The sequence below is a fragment of the Buteo buteo genome, chromosome 5 (assembly GCF_964188355.1).
Source record: "Buteo buteo chromosome 5, bButBut1.hap1.1, whole genome shotgun sequence".
NCBI lineage: Eukaryota > Metazoa > Chordata > Aves > Accipitriformes > Accipitridae > Buteo > Buteo buteo.
The window spans coordinates 36,622,934-36,640,530 of NC_134175.1; the positions used below are offsets into that span (position 1 = coordinate 36,622,934).

General features: G+C 67.6%; 3 protein-coding genes across 4 annotated transcripts; 2 read left to right on the forward strand and 1 right to left on the reverse strand.

The window, feature by feature from the left end:
- Positions 1-310: 310 nt before the first annotated feature.
- On the reverse strand, positions 311-12,898 carry PNKD (PNKD metallo-beta-lactamase domain containing). 2 transcript variants are annotated; one of them, XM_075028667.1, is made up of 10 exons: positions 12,785-12,898; positions 12,073-12,286; positions 3,060-3,175; positions 2,727-2,839; positions 2,431-2,489; positions 2,199-2,291; positions 1,772-1,935; positions 1,568-1,654; positions 1,345-1,460; positions 311-1,138 (listed from the first exon to the last, which is right to left on the reverse strand). In XM_075028667.1, the coding sequence occupies exons 1-10, from the start codon at positions 12,846-12,848 to the stop codon at positions 965-967; spliced, it is 1,200 nt and encodes a 399-aa protein (XP_074884768.1). In that variant the 5' UTR covers positions 12,849-12,898; the 3' UTR covers positions 311-964. The 2 variants fall into 2 exon arrangements, with proteins under 2 accessions (XP_074884768.1, XP_074884767.1); XM_075028666.1 differs by lacking the exons at positions 12,073-12,286; positions 12,785-12,898 and adding an exon at positions 4,435-4,646.
- TMBIM1 (transmembrane BAX inhibitor motif containing 1) lies at positions 4,982-11,207 on the forward strand. Its single transcript, XM_075028665.1, has 12 exons — positions 4,982-5,146; positions 8,202-8,464; positions 8,573-8,655; positions 8,727-8,791; positions 8,925-8,978; positions 9,124-9,174; positions 9,347-9,386; positions 9,560-9,597; positions 9,824-9,911; positions 10,023-10,118; positions 10,383-10,436; positions 10,534-11,207. Exons 2-12 carry the CDS (start codon positions 8,230-8,232, stop codon positions 10,675-10,677), a joined length of 948 nt encoding a protein of 315 aa, XP_074884766.1. The 5' UTR covers positions 4,982-5,146; positions 8,202-8,229; the 3' UTR covers positions 10,678-11,207.
- Positions 12,899-13,081: 183 nt separating the features above from the next.
- On the forward strand, positions 13,082-17,475 carry AAMP (angio associated migratory cell protein). The gene is made up of 11 exons (XM_075028668.1): positions 13,082-13,191; positions 13,543-13,695; positions 14,111-14,230; positions 14,387-14,526; positions 14,642-14,786; positions 14,944-15,027; positions 15,291-15,406; positions 15,804-15,907; positions 16,383-16,473; positions 16,777-16,931; positions 17,199-17,475. Exons 1-11 carry the CDS (start codon positions 13,104-13,106, stop codon positions 17,272-17,274), a joined length of 1,272 nt encoding a protein of 423 aa, XP_074884769.1. The 5' UTR covers positions 13,082-13,103; the 3' UTR covers positions 17,275-17,475.
- Positions 17,476-17,597: the final 122 nt, after the last annotated feature.

Sequence of the window (17,597 nt, forward strand, 5' to 3'; positions counted from 1 at the left end):
AACCCTGGCGGGGGGGGGGGCACAGTGACACCCCCCCCCCCGCCCCTGTCACCCCCCCCCCCCGCGGACCCCCAAACACCCCCCGGCCCCGCAGCTGCTCCCCAAACACACGCCCCCCCCGCCCCCCCCCCCAGCCCCCAGACCTGCCCGGGCCGGATCGGACCCAGGTGCCCCCCCCCCCCCAATAACGCCTCAGCGGTCGCCGTAGCAACAGCCTAGACCCGCCTCTTAAAGGGACAGCGACCCCGCAGCGGGGTTTCGCGGGGGGGGGGGCACAGGTCGCGAAGGGAAAGGGCCAAACTGGTGCAAATCCAATCCAGACTTTTATTTGCAGGGGGTTGAGGGGGGGACATGACTCCAGTCCCCTGTGCAGCAGCAGCACCCTCCCACACGTGTGCCCCCGTGGCCCCATCCCAGCGTGTGTACGCACACGTGTGGGGTGGGGGGGCTGCGGCACCAAGCGTGGGGTGTTGGAGAAGAACCTCTTGTCTGGAGGTAGTACTGGGTACCCCCCGCCCCTTGCTGGCTCCAGCCCAGCCCAGTGTCGTCGCCCCCCAAAGGAGATTCACAGCACTAGGGGCTGCCAGGAAAAGGGGGGCTCCCTGAGTGCTGGAGGGGTGGGGGAGAAGGGGGGGGTCCCAGAAAAACGGGGTGTGTGTGTCAGGAAAAGCCCTTGGTGCCCTCCCTACAGCCCCAGCAGTGGGGTGGGGGGCTACAGACCCCCAGAAAGGGGATCGAGGTGCTTCTACGTGAGAGCTGGTGACCCCCAACTCTGGGGGAGCAAAGGCAGGGATCACTTATGGGGTGCCCACATGGGGGGGGGGGGTCCACTCTTCTCCCCCCCAACCCTGCACCCCAGGAGGGAGATTCACAGCAATACAAACCACACAGTCTTGGGCCCCCCCATGTCCAAGCAGCATCCGGCCCCATGGAAGAGGGGGGGCTCCAGGAAGGAGGAGGGGGTCTAGGTGGCTTTGTAGAGGTCCTTGCGCCTCCGCACCTCCTTGAGGACGCGGGCGCGGAAGGCATCGGGGTGCTCCCCCCCGCCCCGCCGCAGCCCCAGCGCTGCCTGCAGCTCCGGCCGGTGGGTCCGCAGGAAGGGGTTGTAGGTCTGTTCCTCCCCCAGCGTGGAGGGGCACTGCAGGGGCAGCTGCTCAGCCCCCCCGCCAGAGGCAGCACCCCCAGCAGGGAGCCATGACCCCCCCCCTTCAGCACCCCCTTCCCCTATAGCACCCGCCATGCAAGAGGGTGTTGGGGTGCAGCATCCCCACCAAGGGATGGGGAACCCTGCAAGGGGCTGGGGTGGGGGGGCTGCAGGCAGGGGAACACCCCCCCCAGCCTCACCGTGCTCCTCTTCTCCTGGCGCTGCTGCGTCACCCACTGCAGCTTCTGCTCCAGCGCGGGGTTGTCCAGCTCCAGAAGGCTGGCGAAGGTCAGGCACTCCAGTGCGTATTCATGGCCTGCGGACCCCCGTACCCTTTAGCATCGCTCCTGCCTGGCTCCCCAGCTTGGCAGCGGGGGCTAGGGGAGACACCAGCGGCTCTGCCCCGCTGTTGGGGACACTCACCCGGCCACAGCAGCGTGTCCTCGCCCAAGCCCACGGCCACGTCCAGGGAGGCGAGCATGGTCTCAGGGGAGCCCTCAAACAGCCTGCCTGGACCCCCGCGCAACCGCCTGTCATGGAGGGGGGTGGGATTGGGGGGTCCCCCCAAGCCCTTCCCAGGGTGGGAACCCCCCCAAGCCACCCAGGTCTGGGGTCAGGCGCACTCACCGCAGCCAGCGAGGAAGAGGAGGTCCCCAGAGAAGAGGCAGGGGGGGCCGCCGAAGGGCCCCCCGTCCAGCACGTACACCATATGGCCCACAGTGTGGCCAGGGGTGGCGAGCGCCTCGAAGGTCAGGCAGCCCACCCTCACCTTCTCCCGGTCTGCAAGCGGGCTGCACCGGGCACAGGGGTGCACCGTCAGGGTAACCCCCCACACCCCCTCCCAGCACCTCAAAACACTCTACCTCCCCATGCAACCCTTCTCTGGTACACTAGTGTTATGAGGGTGCCAGGTCTCTGCACACAAAGGGGGCAATGTGGTACTTGGAGGACAGACTGGTGGGTGGGTGGAGGAGACAGTGGTGGTTGGGGGTGAAGCCCCCCCCCCCCCCAAATTTACAGGGGTCCTGGGGGCGATGCAGGGTGCAGGACTTACTTGGTGAGCTCTGGGATGGCATCAAGAGTGCTGCCGTACACCTTGCAGGAGCCGTGCCGCTGGCGCAGCGCCGCATTCCCCCCGCTGTGGTCCCTGCAGACAGGAAGGTCAGTGCCCCTAAATGTGTCCCTCCCATATCCCCCCCCACGTGGAGTAGGGCTGGGGGTTGCCTCAGCTGGGACACCCTCCACGGCAGCCACTGACACCCCCAGGGCACCCTCTTGCCCCTTACCAGTGTTTGTGGGTGCAGAATATGGCCTCCAGCATCACCCCCTCTTCTTCAATGGCAGCCTAGGAATGGGGGGGGACGGATGACAGAGAGATTTGGGGGGGAACACAGATCCCGAGTACCCGCCTCTCCCTAGGGTGCTGGATGAGCCCTGCCACCCTCCAACCTTGCCCTGGGCACAAAGGGCTGCAGATTAGGGGCAGATTTGCCCTCCTCTGCCCCCCAAAAAGCCAGAGACATGCCATCCCCTCACCTGGGGACACCCAAACACCGGGTCGGGGGGGCTGCGGGGGTCTCACCTGCACGGCCAGTGGGTCGGAGGGGTCGATGACGGCCGCCTGGCCAGAGCCAGTGTCGATGACCAGGTAGCTGTAGTTGTTGGAGAGCACGGGAATGGGCAGGATTTTCATCCCTGGAGGAGCAACGCACAGACAGACAGACATCAGGGCACGACCCCCCCTGCCCAGGAAAGGTGGCGGGGGCAAGCCAAACTCCCCACAACAAGTTCGCAGTTAAACACGCTTTGGGCAATTTGGCGATGGCAATCCCTCCCCAGCCCAAAGTGCCAGTGTTGGGGGACATGGTGGGGCCACGGCGGGGGGTGTGTAGGGGGGCGGCTCGCCAAGACTCACCGGGGAAGCAGCAGGGCTGGGGTGCGGAGTGGCCGTGGGGGTACCGCTCCCGGGCCTTCTTCACCTGCCGCTGGTAGAAGAGATAGCCCAGCCGCGTGCGGGCGTACAGGCTGTACCTGGGGAGGGCAGACCACCCCCCGGTGTTAACCCCCGGCCCCCCCCATGGAGCCCACCTTGGGGAGGGGGCTGCTGCCAGGGCTGGGACCCCCATGGGGGACACATACAGCGTCACTTTCCCACGTGGGGGGGCTGGAGGTGGCGTATCCCCCATCGTCCCCCCCAGCTGCCTGCCCCAGATCTGCAGCGAGGGCAGAATCAGTTCCCTAGACAAGTCCCCCCCAGCTGCTCCGGGCAGCGAGAACCAGGGATGGGGGGGGTGGGGGGTGGGCAGCATCACTGCGGGGGTGTCCATCTGTCCAGCCGTCTGTCCAGGAGGGCTCTGCTCACCGGGAAGGGCTGGAGCCCCAGGGTTTTGCCCGCAGCAGCGGTCTGGCTGCCGGCTGTCCCCCCCCTCGCCCCAGGGGGGCCATGCTCAGGGCTGACCCTGCTCCGAGGGCCCTCCCTGGGTGCCCCAGCCCTGGGGAAGAGGGAAGCGGGAGCAGAACGGACAGAGGAAAAGGGAAGCGAGAAACGACCCCGCAGCATGTGCCATGGAGGGGGGCAACAGAGGCAGGCTGGGGGGGGCTCGGGGGCACTCCCCCATTTATACAGTAGCGTTTCGGGGCTGGGGACGGGGACCGGTGCCATGAAGGACGTGCAAAGCCCCCGGTTGCAAAGCCCATCCCCGGGACAAGGGCATCCCCCGGGATGGTGACATCCTCCGTGCCAGCACCGGCTGGTTCACCGGGGAGGGATCCTGGCAGGAACCGGGGGGGCCCCTGCACCTATGGGGGGTGGGAGCCTGAAGCCGGGGAGCGGGGGCTCCTGTCAGCACCGGGCAGCAGGGCCACGGCCAGGGCACCGGGGTGGGTTAGTGATTAGACCCGAGGGAAGGAGCCCTGCGGCGGGGGGGGGGAAGTGTCAGATCCGAGGGTGACCGTCACCGTGCTGGGGGAGCCGGTGGCTGATTCCCGGCCCTGCGAAGCCCCCCCGGTAGCCGGGCTGATACCGCCCGCCCTCGCCCCCCGGGCCCGAGCGGGCTGAGCACCCGTGGAGGGCTGCCCACCCGTGGAGGGCTGCCCACCCGCAGCCCCATCCCGGCCTCTCCGTGCCAGTGGGGCCGAAGCACACACCGGGCCGGCCCCGGTCCCTCCCCGGGGGACTCCGCGCAAGCCGAGGAGGACGGGCCCTTCCTCCCGGAGACAGAACAAAGGCGGGCGGCGGCGGCAGCGGCGGCTCCCTCCCGGCGGGGGGTACCGGAGCGGCGGACACTCACCCCACGCGGAACAGCAGCGGGCCGGCGAGGGCCATGAGGGCGGCGGCGGCGCGGCGGGCGAGGCGGCAGAGGGGCAGGCAGAGGGGCAGGCAGCGGCGCAGGCAGGCGGCCCCCAGCCCGCGGGCACCGGCCGCCGCCGCCGCCCGCAGCGCGGCCCCGCCATGCCCCGGGCACCGCCCCCCGCGCCCCGCGGCCATGCCGCCCCGGCCACGCCCCCCCTCCACGCGCGTCACGCCGCCGCCCCGGCCACGCCCCTCCCGCCTGCGCGCCCCCTGCTGGTCACTCCGCGTCGCTGCCGCGGGAACCGGGGAGCGGGGGGGGGGGGACACCGACCGCGTCACCGGCGGAGAGGAGGGGATTCCCCCCCCCCCAAAGCCGCAAAGGGTGTCCCCCCCACCTGACGTCGCTGCGTGGAAAAGGGGGTCCCTAAGTGACGTCAGAGCAGGCAGGCAGGAGGTCCCGGGGGGGGGGCTTGGGTGCGGCTGGGGCCCCGTTGAGCGGGCGGGGGTTCCGGGGAGCAGCAGGAGGGGGAGAGCACCCCCGCCGGTTCCCCCGGCTCCCCCGGGGCGCAGCGGCGCGGAGCCGCCGCGGGGGGGCGCGGCGGGCGGGCGGGCGGGCGGGCGGTGCCTCCCACCCCACCACCCCCCCGCACTCCCGGGCCGCCCCGTCCCGGCTCGTCGCGGCCGCAGCCCGGCGGAGCAGCGCGCAGCAGGTAGGGGGGCCCGGCCCCGCTCCGTTCCGCACCCCCCGCCCGACGTTCCCGGTTCCCGCCGGGGCCCGTTGACCAGGCTGGGGCACGGAGACAGCCCCCCAACCCCGCCCGGAGGCCCCCCCGTTCCCCCCGACTTCCCCCTCCGCCCGGTTCTGCCCGCTCTCGCCCCCCCCCCCCCAACCCCCCTGTCCTGGGTCCCTCCGGTGCCGCGGCTGGCGGGAGGGGGGTGTCCCAGCGCCGGAGCGAGTGTCCCGGAGGGCGGCGGGGACCGGGCGGGGGTGGGAGGCCGGTCCCTGAACCGCGGGGACGCGCTGCGACCCCCCCGCAACCCCCGTCCCCGGAGCGGGTGGGAGCACTTCAGGTCGAAGTCCGGCGCGGCGGGGGGAGCGGGGGCAGAGCGGGGTTCCGCGGGCAGGGATGCGGGGAAACAGGACCCCCACGGGTGGGACCTCGCGGTAGGGCTGGTGCCGTTTTCTGGGCTCCACGGGATCACGTGGTGGGAAATCAGGGCGCGGCGTGGGGTGGTCTGGAGGGGGGCACTGTCCTTTGTGCTGTGTGGGTGTGCCCACGGACCCCGTGGGGCGTCTCAGGAGGTGAGGGCACGGGTCTGTGCCCGGCAGGGTGTGGGGTGGCACCGTGGGAGGTGCGTGGGGACCGGCTTTGGGTGGTGTCGGGGTGCCTGGGCTTGGACACTGGGGGGCACCTCTGTCACATGCCCCTGCCCCCCGGATGGGTGCTCGGGGTGGGGGCAGAGAGGCGGCAGCGATGCTGAGGTCTCGCAAACTCGTGTCCTGTGTGAGCGGCTTGGGGGCAGGCAGCGGGGGAACATGGCCTGGGTGGGCCACGCTGACCCCCCCCCCCGGCGTGAGCCCTGCCGAGCTGGGCTGGACTGGGCTGAGCCAGGCCAAGTTGTGTTGTGATGTGTTGGGTTGTGCCGTACTGAGCCATGCTGTGCTGTATGGAGGAGCCGTGCCGTACCAAACCGTGCCGTGCCGTACCAAGCCGTGCCATCCTGGTGGGAGCTTCCAGGCTCTTCTGGGAAGTCAGATGCTTTCCCAAGCAGCCTCACTGTAGGGAGCCATGGGGAAGATGGGGAGCCCTGGACTTCCCCCCAAACCCTGGTTCCCCCCTCCAAGGTGGCTCTTGGGGCCGCAGGGGCCTGAGCCGGGCAGGAACACCGGGGTCGCCGGCAGGGACTCTGCCTGGTGCCACCCACGGGGCTGTGCCGGGGGCGATAGCTGCCTGCGCTCCAGGTCCCTGCCACATGCGCCTTATCTGTGCTGAGCCACAGTGCCAGTGCAGAGCAGCGCCCTGTCCCCAGGAATGGCGCATCATGCTGGGGCCACCGAGCTGGCCCTGGTGGCCCTGTGGCTGGTGACCTCTAGTTTTGGGGCCCCGCTGTGCCGTGGCCTGGGGAGGGTGCGGGTGCCGCCTGCCTCCCTGGGTGCGGTGGCCACAGAGACCCGTCAGGCTGGTTCCTGCCCCATCCCTGAGGTCACCCCGCCGGGGTGGGGACAGGAGGGACTGGGGCAGCCGGACCCCTGCCACGGGGTGCCAGCCATGGGTACAGGGTGGGACCCCCCGGTGACCATGTGCCTGCTCGGTACACGCTGCTTTCCCCACATGCCTGGGTTCCCTCCTGGGAACTCCAGTCCCCCCCTAACTGGGTGCCAGTCACAAGGATTTTCCTGGGGTCAGGCTCCTATTTCGGGCCCTTCCCTGGCCCCGCAGACGAGGCAGTGCCAGGGGGCACTGGGTGCTTTTTGGGAAACCGCCGAGCAGCAAGAGTGAAACTTCCCGGTCAGGTGGTCAGTGCCACGCCGGTTATTTTTGGCACCGCCGTCATCGTGATGGCAAAGTCTGGCGCGGCCGTAGCTGGGACAGCCGGACGGCGGGAGGGATGGAGGGACAGACGCTGAGCTGCTCCCCCCGGCCTGGCATGGCTGGCCCGGGTGTGCACCCCGGCACTGCTGCCTGCCCAGCCCGGCTGCGGGAAGCACTGGCGTCATGCTGGAGGAAGCACCCGTCCCCTCCCAGTCCGGTCCCTGGTGGGGTCAGATCCTGGTCCCCTCCCGCGATCGGTCCCAGGATCACATCCCCGCTGCAGGCGGGGGGGAACGTGGGGGGTTCTGGCACCTGCCTGGGGCTCGGGGCGAGTGTCCCCCGGTGCCAGCGCCCGGGGGGTAGCAGGCGGGTAGAGGCCTGGCACTGGCTCCTAGCAGCGCCTTTGTTTTCCTGGCCTTGGAGATCCTGCCTTCCTCCTCCTCCTTCTCCTCCTCCTCCTCCTGGGGCCAAGCTCAGCAGCTGGCCCTGGGCCCGGGCTGGCTGCTCGCGGCTGCCGGGGGCTCTGCGAGGGGGCCCGGCGTGGCCGGGGAGGGGAGCTCAGCCCCGGGGGGGGTCCTGGCTCCCCTCCTCGGGGGGACACGTTCACCTCCCTCCGAGGTGACGCAGGTGGCTCTTGTCCCTATAACTCCCTGGGGGGAGTCAGGAGTTCTGGAGCCCCCGCGTGACCCACTGGGCTGCTGGGTGGGGTGCACTGCCAAAATTGGGGGGGGGCCATGGGTGTGATCAGGATCAGGCCCCGTGTTTCCATCCCAGGCAGCAGGCAGGGTGATGTCCTTTGTCACCAGGCTGGTGCCACCAGGAGCCGGAGACCAGCCAGGGTGCGGGGAGGGGGGGGGGTGCTCCCTGCCCCCCGGCGATGGCAGGGTGGGCTCCAGAGGCCAGAGAAGTCACGTCCCCGCTGCGGCTTGAGTCAACGCGTGGCCATGCCCTGCCCGTGGCTGGCCACTGACGCAGGTGCCGGGGACTCAGGGCACAGGAATGCAGGTGGCCCCGGCCAAAGGACAGTGGGGACGTCTCTCACCTCTCATTGACCCACTGACATTGAGGCCAGCTCGTCATTAATTAGAAGCCGCTATTAAAGTGGGAGGGGAGGTTTTGCGGCTTCACTGTCCCCTGTGTCCCCGCACCTGCGGCTCCACTCACCTGGGACACGTTCTGCCCAGGGAGGGGGACCTATGCTGACGCCCGCCCCATCTTCTCTCCCCTCCAGGTGGTCGTGGGAGACGCAGGGAGCTGGCATGGCACAGCCCACTGCACCCCCCCCCTACGATGACAAGAACCCCCTCTATCCCCCACCCCCGGGAGGGTACCCCCAGCCCCCCCACTATGCCGCGGGGTACCCGCAGCCCGGGGGATACCCTGCAGCAGGGGGGTACGTGCAGCCAGGGGGGTACCCGGCAGCAGGGGGGTACCCGGCAGCAGGGGGGTACCCCCAGCCGGGGATGACCATGCCCACCATGCCTATTCGGTTCGGTAAGTGGGGGCACCTTGGGGTTTTTTTGGGGGGGGGCACTAGAAACAGGGGTGCTATGGGGGGGCTGCACAGCCCACCCTGGTGCTGAGGGGTGTCCCCCACCGCAGGTGATGATGGCATTGGGGACGGCTCCCCCCTCCAATCGGCTGACTGGGATGACAGGAAAGTTCGGCACACCTTCATCCGCAAGGCAAGTCCCGGGGGTCTGGGGGCACCCGTCAGGGTGGGGGGCTGTGTGCTGATCCCCCTCGTCTCTCGCAGGTCTACGCCATCATCTCTCTGCAGCTACTGGTGACGGTGGGGATCATCGCCGTGTTCACCTTTGTGTGAGTGGGGGGTCCCTCCTTAGCCTTGCCCCAAACAAGGGGGGCAGCCTGCCCTCGTGTCCCCTGGGGAGGGTCCCGAGGGGACATTAGTTGCTGTACCCCCTCCCTCACGCTCGTCCCTCCTGTCCCACAGCTCCCCTGTGCGCTCCTTCGTCCAGAGGAACGTTGCCATCTACTACGCCTCGTAGTGAGTACGGGGTCTGCTGGCTCGTGCACCCCCTGGGGTGCCCTCGGGCAGCTGGCACCCCACAATTGCAGCCTTCCAGCCCGGGGGGGGGAGGGTGTCCTGGTGGGGGGGTGTCAGGGCTGACACCCACCGTCTCTCTCTGCAGTGCCGTGTTCCTGGTGACCTACCTAGTGCTGGCCTGCTGCCAGGGTCCCCGGTGAGTCACTGGTGGCTAGGACCCCCGGGGTGGGGGTGTGTGGATATGGGGGGGGTCTTCCAGGTTATCAGGAGGGGGGTCCCTACCTGGGGCTGCCCCCGAGGGGTGGGGACCAGGGGGACATGACTTGGCCGCTGTCACCAGCTCACGTCTCACCCCGTTTCATCCCCAGGAGACGCTTCCCCTGGAACATCATCCTGCTGACCATCTTCGTGAGTGGGCTGGGGCTGGCGGGGGGGGCTAGTGGTGCCCCCATGGCACCCCAGCTCCCCAGGCGGGCTGGGAGGGATAGGGGGAGGTGTGGGCAGGCGGGGGGCAGCCAGGAACTGCTGCCCCCCCATGGTGCCGCTTGCCCTGCTGAGCCCACCTTTCTCCTCTCCCACAGACACTGGCCATGGGGCTGATGACTGGGACAATCGCCAGGTATGCCCCAGGGACCCCACGGTGACAGGAACTGGGGTCCCCCCTGTCCCCTGCTGTGTGGCCGGCTCAAGTGAAAGGCTGCTGGGAGCCAGGGGACACCCCAGTCCCCTGGGCTCAGGGACAGTGGGGTCCCTGCCTGGGATCGGGGCTGTGGGGGGTCACCAACACCCCCTAGCCAGGGGGATGCCGAAGCATGGGGTGACTCTGGTGTCCCCTCCATCTGCAGCACGTATCGGACCAATGCCGTCCTGATCGCCATGCTCATCACCGCCATCGTGGCCATCATTGTCACCATCTTCTGCTTCCAGACCAAGGCAAGGAGGGGGACGTGACCTGCCCTGCCCTGGGGGGGAGTCAGGCGCAGGGAGCTGGGTGGTGGGGACACCCCAAGCTCTCCCGTGACATATGAATTTCCCCACTGGCAGGTTGATTTTACGTCGTGTCCGGGGCTCTTCTGTGTGCTGGGCATCGTGGTCATGGTGACCGGGATCGTCACTGCCATCGTCCTTTCCTTCAAATATGTGAGTGGGGGGGACACACATGACAGAGGGGCTGTGGGGTGTGGGTGTCCCCAGGGCTGGTACGGGTAGGGGGGTTTGGGTGGTCCCCGTTTGCCAGGAAGCAGGGTGTGGTGCGGGCCACGGCAGAGGCAGCTTGCCCCCAGGGAGAGGGTGCGTCAGCAGCATCATCTCCTCAGGAGCCAGGTGCGGGCAGGACCTGCCCTGCCTTGCCTGCTGCCTGCCAGCATCCTGGCTCACCCTGCCCTTGTCCCCTTCCCTGCGCAGGTCCCCTGGCTCCATATGCTGTACGCGGCCATCGGCGCCATCGCCTTCACCCTGGTGAGTTGACGGCTGGGGTGGGCAGAGGGTGTCACGCAGGGACCGAGGAGGGGGGAACCCTGCGTCAGTCCCTGCCTGACACCCTCTGCCCCACCAGTTCCTTGCCTATGACACCCAACTTGTGCTGGGGAACAGGAAGAACACACTGAGCCCCGAGGAGTATGTCTACGGTGCCCTCACCATCTACACCGACATTGTCTACATCTTCACCTTCATCCTGCAGATCGTGGGCCGGGATTAGCCCCGGGACCCCTCCTGTCCCCCTGCTGCTGCCCCTCACCTCCTCTTCTGGCCTCTGTACAGGATACAGCTGCTTACCGTGACTCCTAACGCTTCAGCATCCCTACCCATAGGCTCCTAAGGAAAGGGCTTCCCTTGATCACTGCCCCCCCAAGCCTCCAAGGGTGGTGGGGAGGACCGGCTGCCAGTGTTTAGGCAGTGCCCAGCCTTGGCACCGCTTGCCAAGGCCGTGCCTGTGGTGCTGGGCGGGCAGTGGAGCGCCACAGTCCTGCCTGGGCCCAGGGAGCTGGCAGCAGCTGCTGGGATCGCATTGGGATTTTTTTGGCAGAGCCTGGTTGGTGTTATTCACGTGGTGCCTTAAACGCGGCTCCGGCCGTGCCCCCCTCCCCAAGATGCAGTGGTGCCCGGTGCGGGCAGGGGGCAGCTGGGACCCCCGTGGCAGGACTCGTGGCAGAGCTCACGTCGCAGAGGCCCGGCAGCCACGGATGTGGGCAAAGTTGCACTTGCTAAATAAAACACTTCAATTTTCCAGACGGTCCCCAGTCTTACTGGTGTGGCTACTCCCCTGAAAAACCTGTGGGCGGCCTCAGCGGGGGCTGTGGCCTGGGGCAGCACAAACACTGCTTTCAGGCGGAAAAACCAAGGTTGAGCGGCTCCAGGCTGGGCCTCCCTCACCTGCCTGTACCTCTCCACCCTCGTGGGCAGAAGCTCGGCTGCAGAGCAGCTGCTCCCCCCACCCGCCCCCCCCGCTGTGGGGGCAGGCAGAGCCTGGGGCTGAGCACTGAGGGAGAGACCGCAGTGGCAGCGAGCTGTTCCACTCACCAGGGGTGAGGTTTATTTGTCCCCATCCAGCCCCATGACCACCCCACAGGCTGGACAGGGAGAGCAGGCGTCAGTGCCATGTGTCCCACAGGGCTGGTGTCCCCTTGGCCAGTCCCTTCCAGGTGCTGCGGTGCTAGGCTGGGGGTGGAGAGCAGCCTGGCTATGCTCCCCTGGCCACCCTTGTGTATCGCTCCGACTCGTACTCGCCCTGGTTGGCTTCCATCATCTTTCGGCGGATTTTGAGCTGCTCCAGACGGTTTTTATCAACTTCCCGCTTGGCCAGGAGGAAGAGGATGATGCCGGAGGGCAATCCAATGGCCCTGCAGAACAGCCGGTGGGCAGGAGATGGAGAGAGCTGTCGGGGAACCAAGGGCCCTGTGCCACCCTGGGGCAGCACGGACACCCCCCGGGACCCTCCGTCCCATGCCAGGCCCCACGGAGCAGGGGAACCACGGGCCATGTGCCACCCTGGGGCAGCACGGACACCCCCCTGGGACCCTCCATCCCATGCCAGGCCCCACGGAGCAGCGGAACCTGCAGGTGCTGAGCCTTTCCCGCCGCCCCAGCCACTCACCAGGCCACCCCCACCGGCTTCATCGGGTTCTTGCCCTTCTTGCGCGTGGGGATGTACTCCACTCCCTCGGGGAGCCCCCCGCTGCCAGGCTCCGGGCCGGCCCGTGGCCCCGCCGGCTGGCGGCAGCTCTGCCCGAGGAGCCGTGTGCCCGGGGGGGCCGGCCGGGCCCAGGGCCTGGCAGGACCCGCTGCCGGCCCTGCTGCTGCCAGCAGCCCTGCGGGGAAAGAGGTGTTAGGGAGGGGCAGGGGCGGGGGCCCAGCCCGAGCTGCCTGAGGCTCCTGCCCTGCCCTTGCCCTTGCCCTTACCCTTGCCCTTGCCCTTGCCCTTGCCCTTGCCCTTGCCCTTGCCCTTACCCTTGCCCTTACCCTTGCCCTTGCCCTTGCCCTTGCCCTTACCCTTGCCCTTACCTTTACCCTTACCCCTGCCCTTACCCCTGCCCCTGCCCCTGTGGCAGAGGGGGCTCGAGGGCGGGGCCTGAGCCAAGCGGGGCGTGGCCACGACTGAGGGGGCGTGGCCAAGCGCGCTAGGGGCGGGGCTCTAAGACCTCTCCTCAGCCGGGCGGGGCCGAGGGCCGGGCCTGGGGGCGTCTCTGGGAGAGGGTTGGGGGTTGCGTGTCGGGGGCCGCGGGGCCGTGCGGTGAGGGTGGCGGCGGGACGCTCCCGGTCCCCCCCCCCCCGCCCAGGGGCCGCCCCCTCAGCCCGCCCGCCGTTACCCCGCAGTCCGCTGAGCGCCGCCGCCATGGTGGGCCGTGTGGGTGCGCGGCAGCCCCGCTGCATGCCGGGAGCTGCAGTCCGCCGCGTGGCGGCTGCCGGGGGCGCGACGCTGGCCGGGAGGCGAGAGAGAAACTAGAGCTCCCAGAGTGCACCGCGCGGTGCGAGGGGTGGTTCTGCCGTGCTGGCGGAAGGGGCGTGGCCCGGGTGGGGACGCGGGCCGGGGTTGGCTGAGGCGGGAGGGCGGCGGGCGTGGATTGGCCGGGGCGGGGCGAGCGGCGGAAGCGGCGGCGGCGGGGTGGGGCGCGCGGGCAGGCCGGCATGGAGCCCGCCGAGGGCCCGGGGGCGCTGGGCTTCCACGGCGACGAGGAGATCATCGAGGTGGTGGAGCTGGGCCCGCCCGGGCCGGGTGAGACGGGGCACCCCGCGCCGCGCACCGGGCAGGGCCCGCGGGGTCTCCGGCCTCCCACCGGGGCACCGGGCCCGCTCCGGCCCCGCCCCAGCGCCGGGCCCGGCCGCGGGTCCCGGCCCGTTCCCCCCCCGCCGCCCCTGGCCTGCGGCCTTTCCCCGCGTCGCGCTCCGCTCCTTTGCGGCTCCGCTGCTCTGGGTGTCCTGGCTGCGGCGGCATCGGGATGGCGCGTTCCCCGGGCTGCCCCGTCCCCCAGGGACCCCCCTGTTCCCCCCGTGCCCGCAGGCGCCTGCCCTGCAAGGACCGAGCCCGGCAGGCCGCGAGTCGCGTCCTGACCTTCGTCCTCCGCAGATGACCTGGCCGACGAGATGGAGGACGTGGACTTTGACGACGAGGGGGCAGAAGAGCCCGACGCCGAGGCTTGGGAGACAGAGGACGATGAGGGGGTGGAGGACGGCATGGAGGCGCAGGACGACAGCGAGGTCACGTTCTCCCTCCACTCGGGTGAGTGGTGGACACGGGCAGGGGCCCCTGGGGTCCCCCTCGGGACCTGCTCCCACCCTGGCTTTCCCCAGAGTAAGGGGGTGCAGCAGGTCCTTGCCGGGCTGCCATCTCCCGGCCGTTCCAGGGACAGCCATCACGACTCAGGGCTGCCTTGGGCTGTGATCATTTCTACCTTACACTCTGGTAGAGAAGCCCTTCGAGCCTCCTACTGCGGCGGCTCACCCTGAGCTCGGCACCAGCCTGCGCTGCTCTTTCCTTGCGGGAAGAGTTGATTCCCACTAGTTTGAGTTGGGAGTTCAGCTAGCTGACATCCCACCCAGACCCAGGGCTGCGTGGGGTTTGGATCCCCAGGGAACGTCAGGTGGGGCGTGAGCGGTGTCCGAGCTACGTAGCCTCTCTTTACTCTTCTGTGAAGCTTCTGTTTTCTGCGTGAGCCTCGACCCCAAGACCAACACACTGGCGGTGACGGGTGGGGAGGATGACAAGGCCTTTGTGTGGCGCGTGAGCGATGGAGAGCTCCTGTTCGAATGCTCAGGTGAGGTGCTCGAGGCTGTACGAGTGAGTGGCCGTGTCCCCTTCCAGCCACATCTCTCCGGACATGCTCTTCCCCAGCTGATGCTCTGCTGGAGCTGGGCTCCTGACCGTCCTCTGTAGTTTGGCCTGAGCAGTCTCTGTCCCCTGACAACTTTAGGACACAAGGACTCGGTCACCTGTGCTGGCTTCAGTCACGACTCCGTGTTCGTGGCCACGGGTGACATGTCTGGGCTTATCAAAGTGTGGCGGGTGGACACCAAGGAAGAAGTGTGGTCCTTTGAGGTGGGGGACTTGGAGGTGAGCGGCAGGACCCCTGGTGCCATGGGGAGTTTGTGGGCCGGCAGCTGGGACTCAGCTGGGTGGCAGGGAGGACACCACTCCTGTGACACTGCCTGTCCCTCTCTCTGCCCAGTGGATGGAGTGGCACCCTCAAGCCCATGTCCTTCTGGCGGGCACAGCTGATGGCAACTCCTGGATGTGGAAGATCCCCAGCGGAGACTGCAAAACTTTCCAGGGCCCAGCGTGCCCGGCCACATGTGGCAGGATCCTGCCTGATGGTGAGGCACGGGAGCTGTCTGGGGTGGGGAATGTCATCAGCTCTGTGACAGATGCCACCGCCACCATCTGCCCTCCTGCTTCTGCCAGTCTGTGCTGAGTGGGAGGTGGAGGGATGAGGGGAGCACTGGCTCTATCCACTGGCTCTGTCTCACCCAGGGAAGCGAGCGGTGGTGGGATATGAGGATGGCACCATGCGCATCTGGGACCTGAAGCAGGGAACCTCACTGCATGTCCTGAAAGGTAGGGAAGAGGTTAATCACCTGGGATGCTCCCTAATTGGGGAACAGCCCCTTCCAGTGGGCTCTGATCTCTCCCTGGGTGGAGAGGTGGCACTGGAGGAGCCTGGTGCTGGATTTCCATGCCCCCACAGGTGGCTCCTCCTTGCCATCGGGATGCTGGCAGAGCTGGGCAAGGTGGTGGCTGCAGGAGGGTGGGTTTTGAGGCTCACCAGGTCTCTGTGGGGAGGACGTGTGGAGCTCATGCCTCTCCTGCCTGCCCCCCAGGCCAGGATGGCCACCAGGACCCCTTGACGTGTGTGGCCAGCAACCAGGACGGCAGTTTGATCATGACAGGCTCTGTGGACTGTCACGCCAAGCTGGTCAACTCCTCCACGGGCAAGGTGGGTCCGTGCTGGCTGGGGCAGAGCCAGGAGCCCCGGGGGACGGGGGTGACGGCCTTCCAAGCCCCTGTCCTGGGCCAGGCCAGTGTGCCCAGGTGGTTTGGGCTCCGCTGGCCCCGAGCAGCCTGTGGTGGCCACCGGCAGCCAGCGGGAGGCGCCCTTGGCCAACACAACGGCTTCCTCCCAGCTACGGGTCGGACCCGCGACTGGGGGGGGTCCCGCGGGGCTCATAGAAGGAAGTTCCCCGCCTTGTTTGCTCCGAGGAGCTGAGGTTTTGGGGCCGGGCCTTGGTGTCCAGGGGGTGTAAGGCTCGATCCCGGGTAAGGAAGGGGACCTCGGTACGACTGGGGGTCCCCTTCCCTTCCTCTCCGGCACTAGTCGGCCTCCCTCCCCCCAGGTGGTGTGCGTGTTCAAGATGGAGAGCATGGCCCCTAGGGCCCCCACCGGCGAGGGTGAGGAGGCCGAGTCCAACTCGGTGGAGTCACTGGGCTTCTGTAATGTGTGAGTGTGGGGACACGTGGCCTGGGGGTGACAGTCCCTCTTCAGTGCCAGACCTTACGGGGGGGATGTTTGTTACTAACAACAGACCCATTTCCATCCCTCGTGCTTGCTCTCCTCTCACCTCATCCTCCCCAGCTGGCTGTGGGTATTCTGGGTTACTTCTGTGTGACAGGGAAGTCACACTCGGACCCTTCCCCTCAACTTGTTTGGTGTCTGGGCTAGCCTGATGGACCACTGTTTGGCTGGGATACCCTCCAGACAGGCCTGCTGGGGATCTTTGCTACCAGGACATTGTCTTCTCCCATGTGAACCTTGGGCCCCTTGCTTGCTCTCACTGTCCTGTTGGTTTCCTGAACTGAGATGTTTCATGGCTCCGGTCATTGGGTTGTCCCTCATTTTCTCAATGCGCTTTGCCTTCAGCCTTGATCCTTCATGCGCTTCCAGCTCTGTGTAACGCCTGTTCCCCTCTCTGCAGGATGCCACTGGCTGCTGTGGGCTACCTGGACGGCACGCTGGCTATCTATGACCTCTCGACACAAAGCTTGAGGCATAAGTGCCAACACGAGGTACTGCCCTACCCCCCCTCTCCCCAGGCCTGGGGGGTGTCTCTGGGCCCATCCGAGACCTCCCTTGGAGCCCAGGGGCTTTCCTGGGGCCAGTTCCCAATTTGTGCTTCTCTCTCAGCCTCTTGGGCTTCCCCAAAGGCAGCTGCAGTCCCTGCACAGAGGATGTGCCTCATAGCTTGGTCCTAGGGCCTGGCTCTCCTATCTGTGGGGATGGCAGACAATGCTGGGGGGGGTGGCATGCAGAGGGAGCTGAGACTTGCTGGGTGTCCCCAGTACTCACCTTGTGGCCTGCCCCTGCCCCAGTCAGGGATCGTGCAGTTGCTGTGGGAGGAGAGCTCAGCTGTGGTGTACACCTGCAGCCTGGACGGGGCTGTGCGGCTCTGGGACGCCCGCTCGGGGAAGATGATCAGCGAGTACCGAGGGCACTCAGCCGAAATCCTCGACTTTGCTGTCAACAAGTGAGCAGGGAATCCCTAGACCCCTTCCCTGCTGGGTGGAGGGACCAGGGCTGACAGGGGCCTCCAGCCTCAGGAACTCAAATCATGAGCTGTTGCTCTCTTTTGGGTGTCCCTGGGGTCTGGTCCCAAGGGAGGGGACAGACCTAGGTCTGTGCTGAGACTTGAGGGTCTCAAGGGGGAGTGGGGAATATCAGAGCTGGGGCAGGGGGTTTGGTGAGGGATGTCCAAAGCCCCCCAGCCCTGTTTCTGAGCCCTGTCTCCTCCCAGGGATGCCTCCATTGTGGTGACGACCTCTGGCGACCACCAAGCCAAAGTGTTCTGTGTCCAGCGCCCCGATCGCTAGGAACTGTGCTAAGGGATGGCGTCCTGGCTCTGCCAGGTGGCTCGTGTACAGAGGGATGAGGGAGATGGGTTTCACCACCCTTCTCCAGTGCGTGCTTTGTAATTTTCCAGCCTGCCCTGCTTTGCCCTCGCCATCTGGGGGTCAAGCCTGGGGTTTTGTATGAAAATGTCTTTTAATTATATAAATTATTTCACTTAACTGGATGCCATCCACTCTGCTTGCTGGGGGGGAAGAGGACCTGGGGAGCTATGCTCCTTCCCTCCTCAGGGATCTCCCCAGCATCCAACCATGGCCTGAGGAGCAATGGCAGACGGTTTTATGCT